The sequence below is a fragment of the Centrocercus urophasianus genome, unplaced genomic scaffold (assembly GCF_019232065.1).
Source record: "Centrocercus urophasianus isolate 14NV4802_14NV808 unplaced genomic scaffold, USGS_Curo_1.0 seq_28, whole genome shotgun sequence".
Classification (NCBI taxonomy): domain Eukaryota; kingdom Metazoa; phylum Chordata; class Aves; order Galliformes; family Phasianidae; genus Centrocercus; species Centrocercus urophasianus.
The window spans coordinates 14,484,388-14,502,974 of record NW_024884844.1 but is presented as its reverse complement, the minus strand read 5'-3'; the positions used below and the strand labels follow the sequence as shown (position 1 = coordinate 14,502,974).

The 18,587-nt window shown below is 39.0% G+C and overlaps 1 protein-coding gene across 15 annotated transcripts in view; it reads left to right on the top strand.

Annotated features, from left to right (window-relative positions):
• The window catches only part of BAZ2B (bromodomain adjacent to zinc finger domain 2B), a 101,343-nt gene that overhangs the window by 32,143 nt on the left and 50,613 nt on the right, over positions 1-18,587 (top strand). For all 15 annotated transcript variants that reach the window (XM_042827479.1, XM_042827478.1, XM_042827480.1 and 12 more), the window contains one exon: positions 17,952-18,107. In XM_042827479.1, the coding sequence (XP_042683413.1) occupies positions 17,954-18,107 (154 nt within the window). In that variant the 5' untranslated portion in view covers positions 17,952-17,953. Of the gene's footprint in view, positions 1-17,951; positions 18,108-18,587 lie in introns of those variants that run through there.

The following is an 18,587-nucleotide window of genomic DNA, read 5'->3' as shown; positions in this document are numbered from 1 at the left end:
TTAGACTTTGCTTCCAAGGAAAGACCTCAAACCACAATTTACTGAAGAAGGATTAAAAAGTTGATGAAGAAAAATTACAGAATGAAGGAGAATTTCAGAGAAAGAACTCACAAGTCACACTTATGTTCAGAATATGTGGTTTCATTGCAGTTTTCTGGAGCATGATTTGAAATGAACACAAAACACTACTGACAATTTTTGTAAAAGATTCTAGCAACTGTTCAAATGTAATGCTGAAAACCAGAATTAATAATGGCTATGCTGAAAGGGTTAAAAGGCAGATTCTGATTAAGTATTGTCATGATTAACATCTGTTAGGAGAAATAAGTGGTTTATTAAGCTTTACAATACAGATGGCAACTGAGGGAGTTCAGTTGTGAACTGACTTCTTTTGTAGTATCACTGTATTGTTAAGACTTGCTGTGTTTCCTTGTAACAGTAGTAGTTTGCACAAAAAACGTTTGTTGTTTACAGTTGCTTTAGAAGACTAAAAGCTAAGAGATCTTTCCAAGTAGAAATGATGAGTTTTAACTTTGTCTGGTTTTTCTTTCAGAAAGTGCTTTTTGTATTTTAAAACAAAATTTTCTCTGCTTATGGGAGATGGGAAATAATTATAATTAAACTTTGGAGCTCTAATGAGCTAAATCTAATTTAAATGCTTAGTTTAAAAAGTCTGCTTTTTCTAGGATAATTTCCAGTTGCAAGTCAGTACAATGTTATATTTTGCAAACGCATTCAGTGATTTTTCTCCTGGTAGCTAACCTGAGTGCTATTGCTGTTGTTATCGTGACAAAGCTGTTTTCAGTAGGGCTTTACCAACTCATCACAGGCAAGGTTGTGAAAGTCCTGTCTGGACAAGGGTTACGGGTTCAAGGATGGAGGACCAGTATGGTTTTGTGTGTGTTATTACAGCTCGTCATATTACTGTGAATTACTTGATTCTTCATTACATTCTCGAGATCATAAAAATTCTTAGATAAGAATCATTTTGCTTTTTTTTCTGATTTTTAAGGGAAGTAGTAAAGTCCTGTTTTAATAAAGAAAACTTGAAAACGTAGGATCTCAGGAATGTCAAAACTGTGAAAGTGAGTGGGATCCTTAAAGGAAGAAAAAAAAAAAAGGAGCTCTTTTAACAACTGGAGGAGCTTAGATGAGTGATTTGTGAGAAACTGATGTGAAAACAGGAGAGCTTTTTATCTTGGAGCAGCATGCTGATCAACATCCTTTCAGCCATGTGTGAATGATACAATGCCTTCCTTGCCTTATCCTCAGTTTTTATTGTGGCTTGTATCTTCCATTACTTGTGGAATTGTTATTCCAGAAACTAATTCTTTCAAACAATTTGTGAGTAATAATAACAGGACAGACAGGAACAGTTGGTTAAAAAAAACCATGTTGCAGAAGGGTCAGTGGAGTTTTGGTAGACAGTGAGATGAACATGAGTCAGTCGTGCACCTTTGCAGCAAAGTCGGCCCGCTGTATCGTGGAATATGTTGGTACAAATACAGGCAGCCGGCTGAGCAAAGTGACTCCTACCATCCCATTTTACCTCTCTGTGTCCACATCTCATCCTCACCAAGTTTGCAGATAGCACCAAGTTGGAGTGAAGTGTTATCTGTCTGAGAATAGGAAGGCCCTTCAGAGGGATCTGGACAGGCTGAAAGATAGGCTGAGGCCAACAGTATGAGACTGAACAAGACCAAGTGCTGGGTGCTGCACTTTGGTAGCAACAAAGCTGTGCAGTGCTGCAGGCTTGGGGTAGAGCGGATGGAAAGCTGCATGGATGAAAAGTACTTGGAGGTGGTAGCTGAGACAGTGACTGAATTTGAGCGAGCAGTGTGTGCAGATGGCCAGGAAGGCCAGTGGCATCTTGGTTTGTATCAGAAATAGTGCAGCCAGCAGGAGCAGGGAAGTGATTGTCCTTCTGTACTGGAACTGGTGAGGTGAGTGCTATGTTCAATTCTGGGTCCCTCCTCCAGAAGAATATTTGAGGCCAGTGAAGCATGTTCAGAGAAGGGCAACAAAGCCGGTGAGGGATCTGGAGCACATTCCTATGGGATGTGACTGAGGGAATTGTTCAGTCTGGAGAAGAATTTCAGGGTAGACCTCATAGCCACCAACACTCCTGACAGGAGGTTGTGGCAAGGTGGGAGCTGGCCTCTGCTCCTGGGTTACAGAGATAGGATGAGAGGTGGTGGCCTCACCTTGTGCCAGGGGATGGGAAGTTGGGAGTTAGGAAACCTTGTCTTGTCTTGTCAGGCACAGGCTGCCCAAGGAGATGGTGGAGTCACTGTTCTGGAGATGTGGAGACTAAAGGACGGGGTTAGTGGGAATGGACTAGATGATCTCAGAGGTCTTTTCCACTCTTAATGATTCTGTGATATAGAATGTTCCTGATTTTGGTCTTTGATATACAAGAGAGATAGTAGCATACGTTAAGTGGGCCATCAAGGACAGAGGACAAAACATTTTACAAATGGCTGAGAACTGAGTTTGTTCAGCCTTGAAGAGGGTAGAGAATCTGCTGTTATCTTCAACTGCATAAAAGGTGTTACAGAAAAGGCAAGTCAGGTTCCTCTTGGAAGCAGAAAATGAAAGGAGAAAAGGCAAAAGGCAAGCTATATGAAAATTTGATTAGATAGCAAAGGAAAAATTGCTCAGAATGAAAATGATCAGAAGCTGAAATGAGGGTTCAGAGAGCCTGCAAAATTTATACATTGTTTTATTGGACAATGCTCTGAGCAACTTGATCTAACTTGAAAGTTAACCATGCTTTAAGGAAGAAGTTGGATCACATTGCCTCTAGAAAGAGTTTAGAAGTTTAGAAGTTATTTCCAGTTCTCAAAACTTTTATGCCTCTTTCCATCTCTTAAACTATAAAAAGTTCCTGGGGTTTTTTTTTGTTTTTGTTTTTGTTTTTTTTACTTTTGTATCCCTAGGATTTTTAACAGAGAAAGAAAGTAGTAAAGAGGCAGTAACATCAAGGCATTAAGTCAGTGCTTCCTGGCAAGGAAGATATAATAGAAGACAACTGCAGTTGTAAGAAAGAAAGGTTTGGATTTCTAGCAGTGAGTGACTCCTGTTTTTCCACTGCTCATTCATATCTTTAGTAAGATCTTTCCTCATGTGGGGCTGTCCATCAGATTTGGCAATGTCTAAATACATTATTCTGACTGTTTCCTTAGCTCTGCTGCATTGGCTTCTTTGTACTACCTCCTCTTAAAGGTGTGTTCTTCTGCTTCTCTCTTGGGCCAGCATTCCTTGATTTGGAGCCTCTATCTTAAATTCGGATGCAGTATGGTACTCTTGTTCATGTTTGACTCTTAGCTCCAACAATTGGGGAAGAATGAAGCGTAGGTCTGTATTTGTCCTGAGTCAAGCCTCTTACTTACTACAGCATCCTTGTATTGTTCAGTTTTCCAACCCGTTTTATCACTAGAAAAACAGAGCAATTAACTACCAGTAATGAGGAGGGTGGGGGAAGTTGAATTGCAGATGAGATAAGAAACACCTGAAATGTATATCAGTAGCAGCTGGAGAATGGAATGAGGGTTTTTTTGAGTGAGAGATATGATATGAGAGTGTCAGGTAAATACCTGTAAGTCATAAAATAAACATTCTGGTTGTGTGTCCATGAGTATCTATTCCTAGCACTTCTTAAACAAGAACAAAAGGTAATGCCAGAATTGCTTCAGCTCTGTCCTGCAGTCTATCCCAGTTCTTCTGTGATTTAGCCAGGGAAAATCTGGGGGGTAGTATTTTGGGTGATTAGAAGACATCTTTTTCTGTATGAGTTTAGAAAACATTCGTGGCCTCAATTGAGTTTATGCTTTGAGTATTAAAAGCAGTGTGAACAAAGGTGAATGGGGGGCAGAGTGCAGATAGATTGGCAGAGAAATAAAACATGCAATTTGAGTGGCTGATGCTATTATGTGACAGGTAGAGGTAAAGACAATAGACAGTGGGAGGAAAGGATGTGAGTTAAGCTAAGCCTGTGCAATATGTACTTTACAGGGATTATGATGTAAGGTGTGATGATGTTGCTTGCAAGCTTTGTCTAGTGCTCACGTTTTGCTACCATGTATTTACTGTATTGAAGATTCACATCGCAGTAGTGCACGTGACACACATGTGTGTGTGTGTGTATGGAACACTTTCACTGCAAAATCAGGCTGTGAATTTGGAGCTTTAACAACGACTTGGAGAACCAACATCTACCTGAATTTCAAGGCTCAAAAGATGCCAGCAAAGGAGTACTTCTGCTAAGTTAGCATTCTGACAGGCCAGCTGACAGGATGTATGTTTAGTGGATTTAGCGTGATTTAGCGGAGGGTTGTTGGAGTCAGGGTAGTTTGGTTAGGGTGTGGTTGGACTTGGTGATCTTTACGGTCTTTTCCAACCTGAGCAATTCTGTGATTCTGTTCTTATGTTCTGTTCTTGTGTTTTGGAGTGTGTGTGTAAATAAAAAATAAATGAAAAGTCATTTTTATCTCTGGCTTTTTGTTCAGCGAGGCAAGGGCTCTTTCCTTCTTTGTTCCAACTCTAACCTGGGAATTTTTTTGATTGAAACCAGTTCGTATATAGGTTAGGAGATGTAGAGCTGATGTAGACAAATGTAGTTCTGTTGATTTCAGTGAAACTGCGATAGTTTATTCTGCACGATGGTCTCATAATAAGGATCTTATTAGATGGGTTTTGTTTATTTGGGAAAATCTAATTTGAGGTTGTGTGCATGTACGTTGTGTTAACACACATTTTGAAATCAGATGCTTTTTAACTGATTTACATGTTCTGTTTGAATTTGAAGGATTTTCTTTTTAGTTTCTTCACAAGTAATTAATTTAAAACAAGCATAACAATCGAAAGGGTGTATAATTAGGAGTTTTTATATCCTTGCACAATTCAGAGCAAGTAAAAATGGTGCATTAGAGCATGGCTTAAATGCATGCCAGTTGACTAAAGCATGGGCTTAGAGCTTGTAGAAGGCTTATATGTGATCTGTTTCAGATGTATTACGGGGGGGATGTCAAGGTGAAAGCAGACTTGCAGAATGGTTGGTATTCTGACTCCGAGGCTGTAAATGGCTCTGTGGCAGATGGAGTCTTTGTCAAGGAAGAAAAATGGCAGCTCTGGAAGATCATAGATGTTTTTGTTGGGTGGCTCAGCACACAGGCAGTTACTTTGTAGCGTTCAGGATTTTCTCCTTTGTTTTAATAAATTGTCCTCTAATTTTATTCTCTATGAGTCGCTAAATAGTAGTCACCGTAATTCAGTACAATCTGTGGTATTCCTTTAGGAAAAAAAAGGGTCAGCTTGTTTTATTACCAGATTTTAAATAAGCTTTGCAGGTTGTGTGCATGAAGCCCTAAAAATAGCTTTTCTCTTAGCGTGTAAAAAATAAAGACATACACGTGTGCATACAACTGCTAGTACAGCAAATAATATTAAAATAGCATTGTTAGGTCTCTTGAATATGATTTTAAACCACAGAAAGAAAAGCAGCAGACTTTAGATTGTTTGTATTTTGTCTACATCTGTGTCATTTATCTCAGTAAAATACAGATTTTTGCTCTATATATTGAAGAATCTATTTCTGGTTAGTTTGGAGAAGATAAATATGGTTTATAATTCAGCCTCTTGTGAATTCATATTTTTCTTTGATAAATATTCATTTGTCTCTTAGCGCTGCACAGCATCTGATTCTGCATGCTTTTGCTGTGGTTTTGTTTGCATTCTAATCTTCACTTATATGTATGAGGTTAAGTATGTTCTTAGAGAAAAATGATTCACTTTTATCTGTAGAGTAACTGGTTTCTATACTGTCATTCCTATTAATTACATTTGTGGTAAGTTATGGAGATGAAGGTGGATGTCGTATGACATATGCCTGATTGCTGAGTGTAAACAGTTACATACTAGAATCACATTTCACGTGCACAGTAGATGTGGATATCCAAGAATAACTTTCTTTTCTCATTTACTCATTTGAATAAATATAGAGAAATGTTAGAAGATGTGATCTTCTTATGGTCTATACATGCTGGACAGATTCCTAATAGATGTATTGATCTCACTTGAAGTAGAACATAGCCTCAAGAACCTACATCGTCTTGCAGAAAGAATGCTCAGGTGGTCAGTTGACCTATGCTAAAGGATAATAAGTCAGCGCTCAAAGTGCAAGCATTACACAGCTATCACCTGCCAGCAGCACTCTTTAGCCTACTTGACTAAAATTATAGAAAGCAGTTACTGTTCATCACAGATGAAAGTGACCCGGTACTTTGAAGGATTGAGGTTATTGCGTTGGAATCTCTCTCTTTCAGTGCCTGGAAGTTATACAGTATTTGCTCTTGAGGATAAACCCACTATAATTAACTGTGCCTTTGTCTATTTGAGATACAGCATACGTGGCTTTTATGCAGAAAGGCAAATGCTTTGTAATCAAAACTGAAGTACTTTTGATAATGTGTGATCCAAAATAGTCTTCATGCGTCTTTTAATTAGAACATGATAATGCACAGTTAAGGGTAATAAAGCTTCTTATGACATGCACCTGGACGTTCCTTATCATATAGTAGTCTGTCTTTAAAAATGACAGAGATCAGGGAGAAATGCAGCGATGTTATGTGCCTTCAGGTCTTATCACATAGGTGACTGCTAGGGGAAGTCTTACACTTTCTGTTACTTACTTTGTTATGTCAGCTAACCCAGCAATGTTCTTCCTGGGCTGTGAGGCGATGAGCTGATATGGCTGGTTTCAGAGGCACTTCTGCCTGTTTGCCTGTTTTCAGGTGTTTTATCATTTCATTATTTCTCCTCAATTTTTCTTGGTTTCTTGTACTTTTTTGCGTTTGTAAGCCTACAAGGACTATTCCAGGGGAGCTCTTGATGCTATCTGTGCAGCTTTTGGTATGCTAACAGTGACAAACTGGCTGTTTGTCTTTATGGAATTGGAGTTTTGGAGTGTTTGTTGTTTTTCCCTTTTTTCAACCAACCAAACCGGACAGCGAGGTTTTGTGGTGTTTTTTTTTTTTTTAGTTATGGATATGAATTTAGTTATAGATATGACTTATTGAGAAAAATGCTAACTTGGTAGTAGCATGATGGTATCAATATATTGTTTGTACTGTTTCAGTTAAAACACTGGAAAATGAGAACAGTGAAATAAATCGGTGGAATATATACTAATTTACATAGTATTTGAGTAAATTCAAAACAGTTCTGATAGTCTTGGATCTGGTGGTGTGAATAGCTTGCTTTGTATCTATGAAGTATAAAGCAGCTTTTATCCACGGAACCAAAATACCATGATAGCACCAACAGAGAAAAATGTCTTTTGTTGTGTTTTAATCTTTCTGTGGTCAGCTCTGAATAAATAATTGCATTCAGCATTCATCTCTTTTCACTAACTTGTTTTGCTTAACTGGTATGTACAGTCTGTGCTTATATGCACTGTTGCTGAACTTGTTGGATTGTTTTACTTGTTTGCATGATAATTTTGCATTCTGCAGCTGTTCATGCAGAGCAGTTGAATCTCTGTTCGTGTCAGAATTCCAACTTCTGTTCATGTTTAATCATTAATTTAATACAAAAGAAATTTTTAAAAACTTGTGTTCCTCCATGCATTAATTGGTATACAGCTCTAGCTGCTCCAAGGGAACATCCAGTTTGTATCAGATATTCCTGCAGTTTTAGCTAGAAGTAAAACTCCTTTGTCTCTTCAGCATCCATTGATTTTTCGTTCAAGAGTGCATTAACAGCGATGTTAGAATCCATGCAATTAGCATCTGTGCTGAGCAAAATAAATAAATAAATAAATTGTTAAATGAAAAGTGCTACACATAGTATTAACAAAATACTTTATTGTGTTGCTGTACAGGAAGCAGTGAAACAAGGAAGACAAAGTAGTGAAAGGTCGAGGAAAAATGAGAGAGAGAACAAATGATGCAAAAAGAAAATGACACTGAGGTCTTGGTTTAATACATATGTATTCCAGGTTGATGGCTGATTTCATTAGCAAATCTCATTGTTATGCAATGTCTGTTCTTCTGCAGCAAAATGAATATTGTATTCTCAGAGGCTCTGTGTGTGTGTGATATCATGGTGATAGAAAAATTAAAGAATATGTATTTTTAGTTACTTTTTCCTTTTTAAAATTCTTTTAAAAAAGCCTTCATCTTTTCAAATCAGTTATTTTATATTGCATTTTTTCAATAAACTTCTAATGGGAAATTTTAATGGAAAACTGCAATTTATTCTCCCCCTTTTCTCTGTGCGTTTTTTTGCCACGTTTGCAACCTATGCAGTCTCTTCCTGAAAACCTTCAGTTTGACTAAGTAAGGTTAACAATGAGTTTACCGTATCAAAGATAAAAGCTTAAGGTAAGAATATTAGTCTCCGTGATGCTTTTTTAAAGAGCTGACACTAGTATCAGCCATTATATTCAACTCTGAAATAAGCATTATCTCAGTCAAATCTCTTTGAGCTTGAGTCTTAACATTCTTCAGTATATTCCATTAAAATACTAAATTGGAAAACTGTGCATACAGTAAGATGAATCAGCGTTGTTATGGAATGATGTTTTGGTGTGTAGGACAACGGGATTCTTAAGATGGACTTCACTTTCTTTAGCTAGTGAAATGCTCGGTACTTTAATAAATGCAATATACAAACTAAGGGAGCACTTGAGAAGAAGGCATTGGTGCAGGACAATTAAAATGTACTGAGGTAATTAATTTGGATATATCTTTTATGCCCTTCCAGAATGTATTCTATATATCAACTTTGTGGGGTCAGAATCTAGTAGAGAACATATGAAATGCCAGTGAATTTTGAATATTTTACGTCTAGTTCTGGGTAATGAGCCAGCATGAAGGAGGTTTTTGGACTCTGTAGGAACAGGAAGAATGGATGGCAGTTTCTTGGCTTTTTGTTAGAGTGCCTTTTACATGCATTGGAGCAAATCTGTTTTTATTAGAATTTTTTTAGAGATATGATTAATAATGGTATAATGTGGCTGTCTGTTTCTGAATGGTTGCTCTATAGTAGTTACTGTGGTTATTCCAATTCCAAGATACTGTTTTAGCACTGAAAATGCTAGATGAAGTGTCTGTGTGTTTGGTAAATAATCAGAATGGAATGAAATAAAATGAAGCTAAATTACAAGTAACAGAGCAATGTATGCAACCCGAGTATAGAGGAGGTAGAACAAAGAGCAGGTTTCTTACCAGCCCTTCCCCTTAGGAAAAGTAGCCCGTTCCTGGCCTTTTCCTTTGGTAGGACTATGTCCAGAGTAAGAATGCAGATTACTTAGCATCAGCTGTTGGCTTGGAAAGATTGGTTTGTCTGGTTTTCTTGGTGGTGAGTGAGATACTAATTGAAATGAGATTATCTGGCTCTTGCTGCTTCTTGATGGTTTTTCAGATGCGGAGTGCAGTTTCATCTGATGTTACGCTGTGCATTAATGGGACCCAGGAACGATCTTTGTGCAGTAGCATGTATGGGATAAAATGGTACAGGGGCTTTTGAATGCAGCCAGAATCTCTTAGGGACACAACTCAGGCTACTTTTCATGTGTGATTGTGTGAGGGGCTCTTCACAGTAAGAGCTTTTGAGGCTTTCAGCACAGGACAGGTGGGGGAAGGAAAGGTATCTTCCTGCCTTTTGTAGCTTGCTTGGGGATGATTTTTATTAACTTGTTTTCTTGAGGAAGATGATGATTTAAAACCTGTGGCATCACACTCCAGAAAACTATTTCTGAAAGTAATCAGCTATCCTTATTGTCCTGTTATTTGTTTTAGTCACCTATGCAGCTAGTGTCAAAGGATTCCACCTAAAATTATCAGAAGGAAAAGACAGAACAATATGGTATGTGAACCTTTTAGAAATTAGTTTGTTAAGTGCTCTACAGAGATGAGTGCAAGAAGTTCCAGCTCTCCAAAGTCATTACTGCAGACTGTGTTTATAGGTGATACTGGAATTTAGGTCCCCTTTTTATATTCATAAATATTTACTATTTTTAGGATGTGTTGTGACGTAATATGTAGTTCTTACAGTAATTTTGATGTCTGGGGTGTGATGTAAAAGACAGTTCTCAGGCTTTATTGGAATTCACTGAAGGTTTCATAGAAATTCTGTTCTCTCAGGCAGTTTATAAGCAAGGTTTATGGCTTAACTCTTTTTGCTTTATCACAGGATGAACAATGACAGTTTATATCACAATCTGTTTTAAAGTAGAACCTGCTATAATGACGCAGTTCTAGAGTTATAGATGGCATCAAATGTCGTCTTGGTTAGATCATTACTTTCAGATAAGAGTTTTGAGATGATTCTTGTAGTCTGTGGAGGTACCATTAGCTTTTTAAAATCCCTTTGACAGGAGTCATAGTTTTCGTGAAGGAATACATGCCTCTGCAAGAAGCTCTTGATGTTTTTTAAACGAAAGAAGTAGAATTCCCTTAATGTCCATAGAATGAATCTCCTTAGGCACTGTTAGGGGTACCAGTAAAAGAGGAACTTTACTTGCTCTTATTGTACTTAGTTTGGTTTTTTTTTTTTTAAATCAACGTGTGTCTCTGTAGCTACAATGTGCTATATGTAAACAATATATTTTAAACCTTCTTGAAAGACAGTGTCTGTTCTGTTGGACTTCACAATGCAATGTTGGTGACGTGCAGCTTTCTGTTGTCGGGTGCTAATGCATACGTAAGATGTAGTTGGATTTCTTTTACCATATGTTTCAGCATCCTATTAGGACTCTTCTGTAAACATGGAGCTGTCATGGAGCTGAAGTGAGGACCAGTATTTTAGTGACCTGTAAAATTCCGGAGAACAATGATTGCTTATTCGTCATTCTTGCTGACTAATAGAGGTAGTGGTGGTTGTTCTGTACATGTAGTTTCTGTATTAGAGCTGGAATTCAGAAAGTAACTCCAGACTTTGTTTGGCTGTTTCCAGTGATGCGTTTTGTCTCTCTCTTCTGCATTGCTGTCTCAAAGTAATACAGCTGTTCCACAGTAAATGTGGTGGTGGGTTTTTTTTTGTTTTGTTTTCTTTGTTATGAGTTAATGTGGATTAAAATAATTTTAGAAAAAACTATCTTCTATGAGGCAGTATTTGAGCAGAACAAGCGTACATGCAAGGCTCAAATTTATAGTGGCTGTTCTCTAATTTGCAGAGTTCTGGAAGGGATAATTCCCTAGTTGAGGCTGTAAGTCGATGTGTGAGTTTGAATTTCTATGCTTCCTTCAGAAGCACAGCATATGTAGTTCAACAAGACTGCTTTTTTTTTTTTTTTTTCTTTTTCAAGTGCATGACAGTAGCAAAGCAGACAAAGCAAAATGCTGATATTTTGATTTAGTTTTGGGAATGAATTATGTCCTTGTGTTGTATTAGGAAATTGTGGCTGTACTAATTAGATCTGTGACAAGCAGGATTCACTAATGTCCTGTTTTGGGTATTGCCTTGTTTGCAGAGATCACTGTTGGTAATGTATCAGCCTGTTTGGGATGTGGTGATGGCAAAGTAGCTCCTTCACTGGCACAAGTTACTCTTCAGCAGCAGAGCTGGCAATTTGTTGTCTTTCCAATAATGTTTTCTGTGGGTTTTTGTTTTTTTTTTTCTCATATTGTTCCTTTGTTAGCTTGTGAAAAATGACTGTGATACATTTATAACATCGTGATTAGAGACTTCTTGGTTCTTGTGTTTCTGGTTTAGTTTCCTCAGACATGTCACACTGCTGTACGCCCTAGCTGTTACTTAATGCTGAGTTGGATAATTACTTTTTAGTTTTGTGTATTTCCTCTAGTATGTAAATGATCTTCTATTTTGCTTCCTGCTATCCTTGTGCTCTTACTTTGGGTCACTTTGGCAGTTTCACTCGTGTCCACCTGCTGCACAGTAAATTCATTATTTGCTGCATAAATGAGCTCCATCTCCTGTTGGCTGGCTGAAGCTGCCCAGGTGCAGTGTGACTTTTCTTTCACGAGTCTCAGAATGGATTTCTGTGTGCAATTTCTACATTGTTTTTTGGAGAGGACTGGTTTTGCTTTGAGTTTTCATAGTAGTGGTTTTTGTTTGTTCGAAGAGAGTTGTTGAACGTAGTGTTTTGGAAGGTTCTCGGTACAGGGAAGTGTGATTGATTTTTTAGCAGAGGAAAAACAGTGTTGGGCAGCTAAAAGTTGTCCTGAAGTTATTCTTCTTCTAAAATTATATTCAGCTAGTTGATTTTGATAATTCATGCGTGTTATTAGTATATGTGTTTTGAGATCAGTGATTCAGTGCTGATTGGAGCAAATAGGATTCGTTTCCTTGTTTCAGTTGTTCCAGGTGTGATTCAGCAGCTTGTGTTCCCTACGTGCGCATACGTTTAATTTAAAAGAAAAAGCTTTATTTTCTTTGGTTCGGCTTAGGAAAGAAGCCAGCAAGGTACAGAGCGAATAGTGATCTAACATTGTGGAAAGCACTTCTGTCACGGGTCAGAGCTGGTTTTACATTCGGATGCCGCGTCGACTCACGTAATCGAAGTACTGCGGGACACCTGTGGTTAACGCCGCGTAGCGCAGCCCGGCGGCTGACGGCGGTGCGAGCCTGGGTGCCATTGCTGGTCGGAGCGCTCCACCTGCCTTTCAGTTTGTTTACCAGGAAATCTAGATGTGTAAACTGCAGGAAGTACTGTTTGACCCTCTCTGACAGTATCTCATTACAATAATTGCTAATCTCTGAGTAAGACAGCCATGTTTTGTGTGTAGCACAGAGGGAGGTTGTGGTAGGTTTGAGATGCTTCCTCAAACACAGCTGTGGAAATGCTTGCTTGAATTTTGTTTTCAGAGCAGTTTTTGACAACAGACATCTGCCGACCTTTGGGCTCAGCAAAGCTGGAGCACAATAGCTCGTGTGCTTTCTTCCTTCTCGACTGAGAGGAAAAATACCACGGCTTGTTTTGGAGCCTTGTCACTGCTCTGTAGCGACAGGATAATGGCTACTTCCTGACTAAACTGCTCTCCACAGTAAGCCGTTAATGTTCTGTGTCTATTCTCCTGTAATGCCAGGAATTCAGTGCTTTTGTGTGCTCCCAGACCAAGTTAATAGTTTGAAGTGTTTATAGATTGAGAGAGAAATATATGGTGTTTTAAGTACCAAAATTTTGTTGCCTTTTCTCCCCCCCCTCCCCCTCAAGACAGACCTCTGCTGCTTTCTTGTAATGCCTATTTGGGAGCAGCTATGAGAAAATAAACCTGATTTGCATGAGTTTTTTGTAATAAAGCATGAAAATGTATTTAGATATTGAACAAGCAACAAGCATTAACTTCATGAAAAATTCTATTGATTGCTCACTGGACAAACTTGGTGACCAAAAGTGCACGGTATCATATATGTTCGTAATTTATTTTACCATAGAGAGTACCTTTCTGTGTCTAACGTAAACCTAGTTACAAATAAAACCATCTCTTTTTTCACCTTTTCTTAAATGTATAAGATATTGTTTCTCTGTTTACTAGAAATAAGGACTATTTTTCTTCAATACGTTTCTCTGTGGTGAGTACTGTGTGAGTGGAGAGCTGTGTGTACAGGTCCAGTTTTATTTTGCTCTAGAGTATTAATGTGAGAGACTTCATGTTGTAAAGTGACTTGCTGTTCACTTCTGATCTTACTCAGTTAAATGAGTCCAAAATCATTTTATAGCTGGTTTAAAATGTTAACATGTTAATAGCATCGAATTTGTAGCAGAATTGTTATGTACCATGAGAAACATTCTTGTAGTTCTGTACCAAAACCGCAAATGCACGTTCTTTTTTAAACAACGTTTGGAAAGGTACTAAGTCAAATTCTGCAGTTCCAATCTATGTTTGTATTAAAGTGATACTGTGTGTTTGATATGAAGGATTTCTTGTCCATCAGAGCATGCTGTATGTGCTGCTCCCTCACTGCCCAGCTGGTTTCCTTCACCCTTGACAGTTTTTCCCAGTGTCTTAGAATTCTGATGTGAAAACGTCTTGCTTGTTCTTACTAATCTTGCCATGCTTGGTCACTGTAGAGGCTTGTGAACTCAGAGCTTGGTGTCTCACAACTGAAATTATTGGCTCCGAGCTTCGTGTCTGCTTCCTTAACAAAATTGACTTGCTGTGGAACTGGAGGGGCTTTCCTGATGACTTCTGGAGCTGTTTTTGATGATTTGCTTCTCCATGCAGGTTGGCTCAGTGAAGCACTGGGGGCACCTTGGATCCCAGGATACAGCTGCTTCTGCTGTGTGTGTACAGCAGCCGTCAGCCCTGTGCACCTCTTGTGCCATCTCCTTGAGGTGAATGCTGTGGGCAGCAATTAGAGTTGCCTTTGGCTTCCTTCTTCCTGCTTCAAAAGAAGTGCAGGCTTGTTTGTTAGTCACATGTGACTACGATGTCCCAGATTGCTCTTAGAGTGCATTTTCATTTTAAGGGAATAGTTAATGAGAGTACTTCATATCAGTTCACATTCAGGTCCTTGCCAAGCTTTGCTAAGAAAACAATGCCTCATACAGCTAAAATGATGTCCTGCATTTTAACTAGAACGCTTTGAATGGAGGAAAAGTGAATGTTTAATATGTGCCTTTCTTCGACCCCTGAAATCTGAGTTCATATTCTCAGAGGTGATTTTGATTTTTGTACAGGCCAGTAGGGATGTTTTACTGTCTTCTTTCTATACTGTGTGTAGAGACAGAAATGCAGTCCGTCAGGTTTTCTGTTTCTAATCGCATCCTTTAAGTGTGTGAATAACATTGAAACACCAGATTGGCATCTGCATGATTTGTAAGAATAGTACTGTGAGTGGGTGATGAGGATGGTCTGCTGACAAGGTAATAGCTTCTGAGGCTTCTCTTCAGGCTTGGTTTTATTTATTAAGAGCCCATTATTATTTCTTCTGGTTAGTTTCTTCAAGTAAACTTGAGTGGACTTATTTTTGCTTAAATGTTCACATTTATTTTGAGATCTTAATGTCTTAAATCTGGAAGAAACAATGAACAAATAACAACAAAGACATTTTGGAAATGAAGGTGGAGTCCAATGGTGAAGTGAGTTTAAACGGTGTAGCACAGAGTACTTCCTTCTAAAACTGGTTCCTGAAGAACTATGTGTGTGTGGGTCAACATGAAAATGTGGATACCACTTCTCTGTCTTATCCTGGCTGCTTCATTTATGAGGAAGGACTTGAATTAACATTCTTGTCTTTCCTGTTTCTTTGAGTACATGATGTGTTTTGTAGTGTGTGTAGGTTTAGGACTGCAGCGCAAAGTTATCCCGTCCTAGGTGTCCTCATTCTCTAAAAGTTGTGTAATGAACTGTCCATGATGTATGAGTAGGTTGTTTAGGCTTCTGTGATGTTCACGTACTCAAGTTACATATCTGGGTTTGCAGTTCAAAACATTATTTATTCTCAAAAGTAGTGAGTTGTTGGGACCTCTTTCCTTTGTCTTATGCGTTTGGATTGGCGTTCCTCCGCCCAGAAGCACAGTAATACCAGGTGAACAAAATATGTTGATCGTAGTGAGTTGTCTGGGAAGTTTTTCTGTAAGTATGTTAGAACAGATGCATTGGGTTTGACCACGTTAATGCTCATTGATGTGTTCTGTCATTCCTCAGAGGTAGTGAGCAAGGTTCACTTACAAAAAACACTGGTTGGTTTTACACAAGCAGGAGTTTTAACTGTCTTGAATTTTAACAGTGCAAAGATGAACCTGTGCTAGCGTTTGACATGGAAAATTCATCAGGGCATTTCCTTTGCAATTTTTTCCTTAAGCTTTATTGTCTCTCTTGTAATTGCAGCTGAGTCTGAGTTTGAGCTGACTTAGTAGTATGTCTTTTGAACCGGAAGTGGAGGAGTACGGTGCCGTGGCCCAGACACAGAGCATTGTGCAACAGAGCTAACTGTAACTAAATTTTTGGGTAATAAAAGGCAGAAACGTTGTGCTGTGGGTAGAGTGAGTTCATGTGTAAGAGTGGTAAGAAGAATATAACCAGATTAAACGACAAGATTTTTGCAATGGAGTGACTGTTAATGTATGAAGTACCACAATAAACTCCCAAGCAATTGTCAACGAGCTTCTGAATAATTCTGGAGATTTTCTAATCTCTAAATTCGTTGTGATGATTATGTAATTTAACAAAAGCTCTGTGCAGTTTTGTTTTCCATTGTTGCTGTTACTACAGGATGATGAATAAAAATCATCAACTTTAAAGAAAAAGATAAAGGGGAAAAAGGAAAAGTAGATGCTGGGTTTCACTTAAAAGAACTTTATTGACAGGAAGAGTGTGTTATGTTTTGGGAATTTTCCTTAATCTGAGGTAAGATTTAATGGATATTTTGCTTCAAACGCTGAATACCTATTTGGGTAATGTTTTATTCAAGACCTGCAATTTAAAAAAAATAAATATCATGAAGAATACTGAAGTAGATTGGGAAATTATATATTTTGTCACGTGTTACTAAAAATCCTCAGATACTGTACCTTATTTATTAATTCTTTAATAAAAAATGCCATTACACAATACTGAAGGAAGTTCAGGTTTAGCATGTTGTACATAAACTGCTGAATGTATTTTAACCTTCAGACTGCATAGGTTGCTTTTCTGTCTTGTGCTGCAGATTTAGTTCTAATGTGCAGCTGCTTAGAGAGCTCACTTGAATACAAACCAACTGGATGTGTGTGGATTTTTATTTATTTTATTGCAGGTGATCTAGGATTTCTATAATCATTAGAAGAGAGTCAAATTTATGAAACAAAAAATATCACGTGTAACAAGCAGTGTGTTCCCCAGGGGGAGTCAGTGCTGGGTCTGGTCTCGTTCAGCATCTTTATCAGCGACATGGATGAAGGGATAGAGTCCACCCTCAGCAAGTTTGCTGATGATACAAAGCTTGGAGGAGTGGAGGACACACCGTAAGACTATCTTGCCATTCAATAGAATCCGAACAGGCTGGAGAGTTGGGCAGGGAGGAACCTGACCAGGTTTAGCAAGAGCAAGTATGGAGTCTTGCACCTGGGGAGAATAACTGCATGCAACAGTACAGGATGGGGGATGACCTACTGGAGAGGAGCTCTGTGGAGAAGGACTCGGGGGTTCTGGTAGACGACAGATTGGCCGTGAGCCATCAGTGTGTTGTGGTGGCCAGTGAGGCCACTGGGATCCTAGGGTGCATTAAAAAGAGCATAGCTAAGAGGTTGAGGGAGGGCTCACAGGGCTGCCCTCAGTCCAGTCTTTGTCAGCCTGTCTGTGTGTTTGAGATTGCACTGACATGGAGGACCTTGCATGTGGCTTTGTTGAACTTAATGATGTTTTCACAGCAGGGAGCAGGGAGTTCACAGGATGTGAACACGCTACAATAGGGTGCTGGTCACAGGGTCCAGACAAAATAAAGGAATTGTTCAGGCCTTGGTTTCTTCTGGTAGTCTGGTCAGAGGAGCAGAAGATGTGGGTTGTTTCGAGCCTGGAGGGAAGCTACAGCATGAGAAGAGGGATCTAGCCAGGAGGCACGGGCACAGCAGGGCTGGATGGCAGCGGGTGCCCAGCAGGCCAGCTCAGGTGGGGGCTGACGGTGCAGGTCTAAGTCTACATGGAATTTCTGGACAAACTGTGGAGTGGCTGGCCAGGGCAATTAGGACTTGCTCATGCTCCCAAGGCTCTGGCAAGGCTTCTCATGGGCATTGGAGACAGCAATTAAAGTTTCAGACTTCACTGTGCAGCATTCAGGTTCAAATGTGTTCAAATGTGCTGCTCTCAACAGCAGTGTGTAATTTCCTTACTGCTGCAGTTATGCTGGGTTCCTGTGATGACTGTGATACCACAGTATCACGTAGATTTCACCTGAAGGTCTCGCAGGAAACTGTCTGAGCACAGCTCCTGAGACACGGTCAACAGAGACACTTGTCTGCTTGTGATTTCCTGCTGTAGAATTTAGCCCTTTTTCTCTTTTTTTAGATATGGAGTCTGGAGAGCGGTTAACGTCATCATCAGTCTCCTCAAGTGCAGCTGCTTCATCTCCAGTGTCTTCTACACCTTCTGTAGCTTCTGCGGTGTCCAAGAGTGGCCTTACCACTGGAGCTGCGTCGCTGAGTTCCACGATCAACACGGGTGGTAAGAATAACTCGATTACATATTGCTATGTGATTTTAGTGGTTGTTAACACTTGTGATGAAGTTACTGCTACAAGGTCAAATATAAGATCTCACGTATTTTTTGTTATTATTTTGAGGAGGGAAATTTGTATTATATGTATTTTGTACATTGTATATACATAGTACATTCAAAGTGATTTAAAATCAGCTCTTTTAAGCATGAAAGAACTCTTCAATTTGCGAAGGTATGGGAATCATTTTACAAACTGGTCTACCAGACTCAGTGCCACTTTCAGATTTTAGATTCACCAATCAGTTTCTTGAGAATGCGCAGTGTTCTCAGCGTTCAAGCTTAGCTGTTTAGCGTTCTGTATTGGCTTAGCTGGTTTGTGTTCTTTGCCACTAGCAGGTAGCTTTCTCAGTCTGTTTTCAATTCTTTATTATTATTATTGTTTTTAAACTTTTGTACAAAATTGGTTCACAACCAACTTCTTATCTT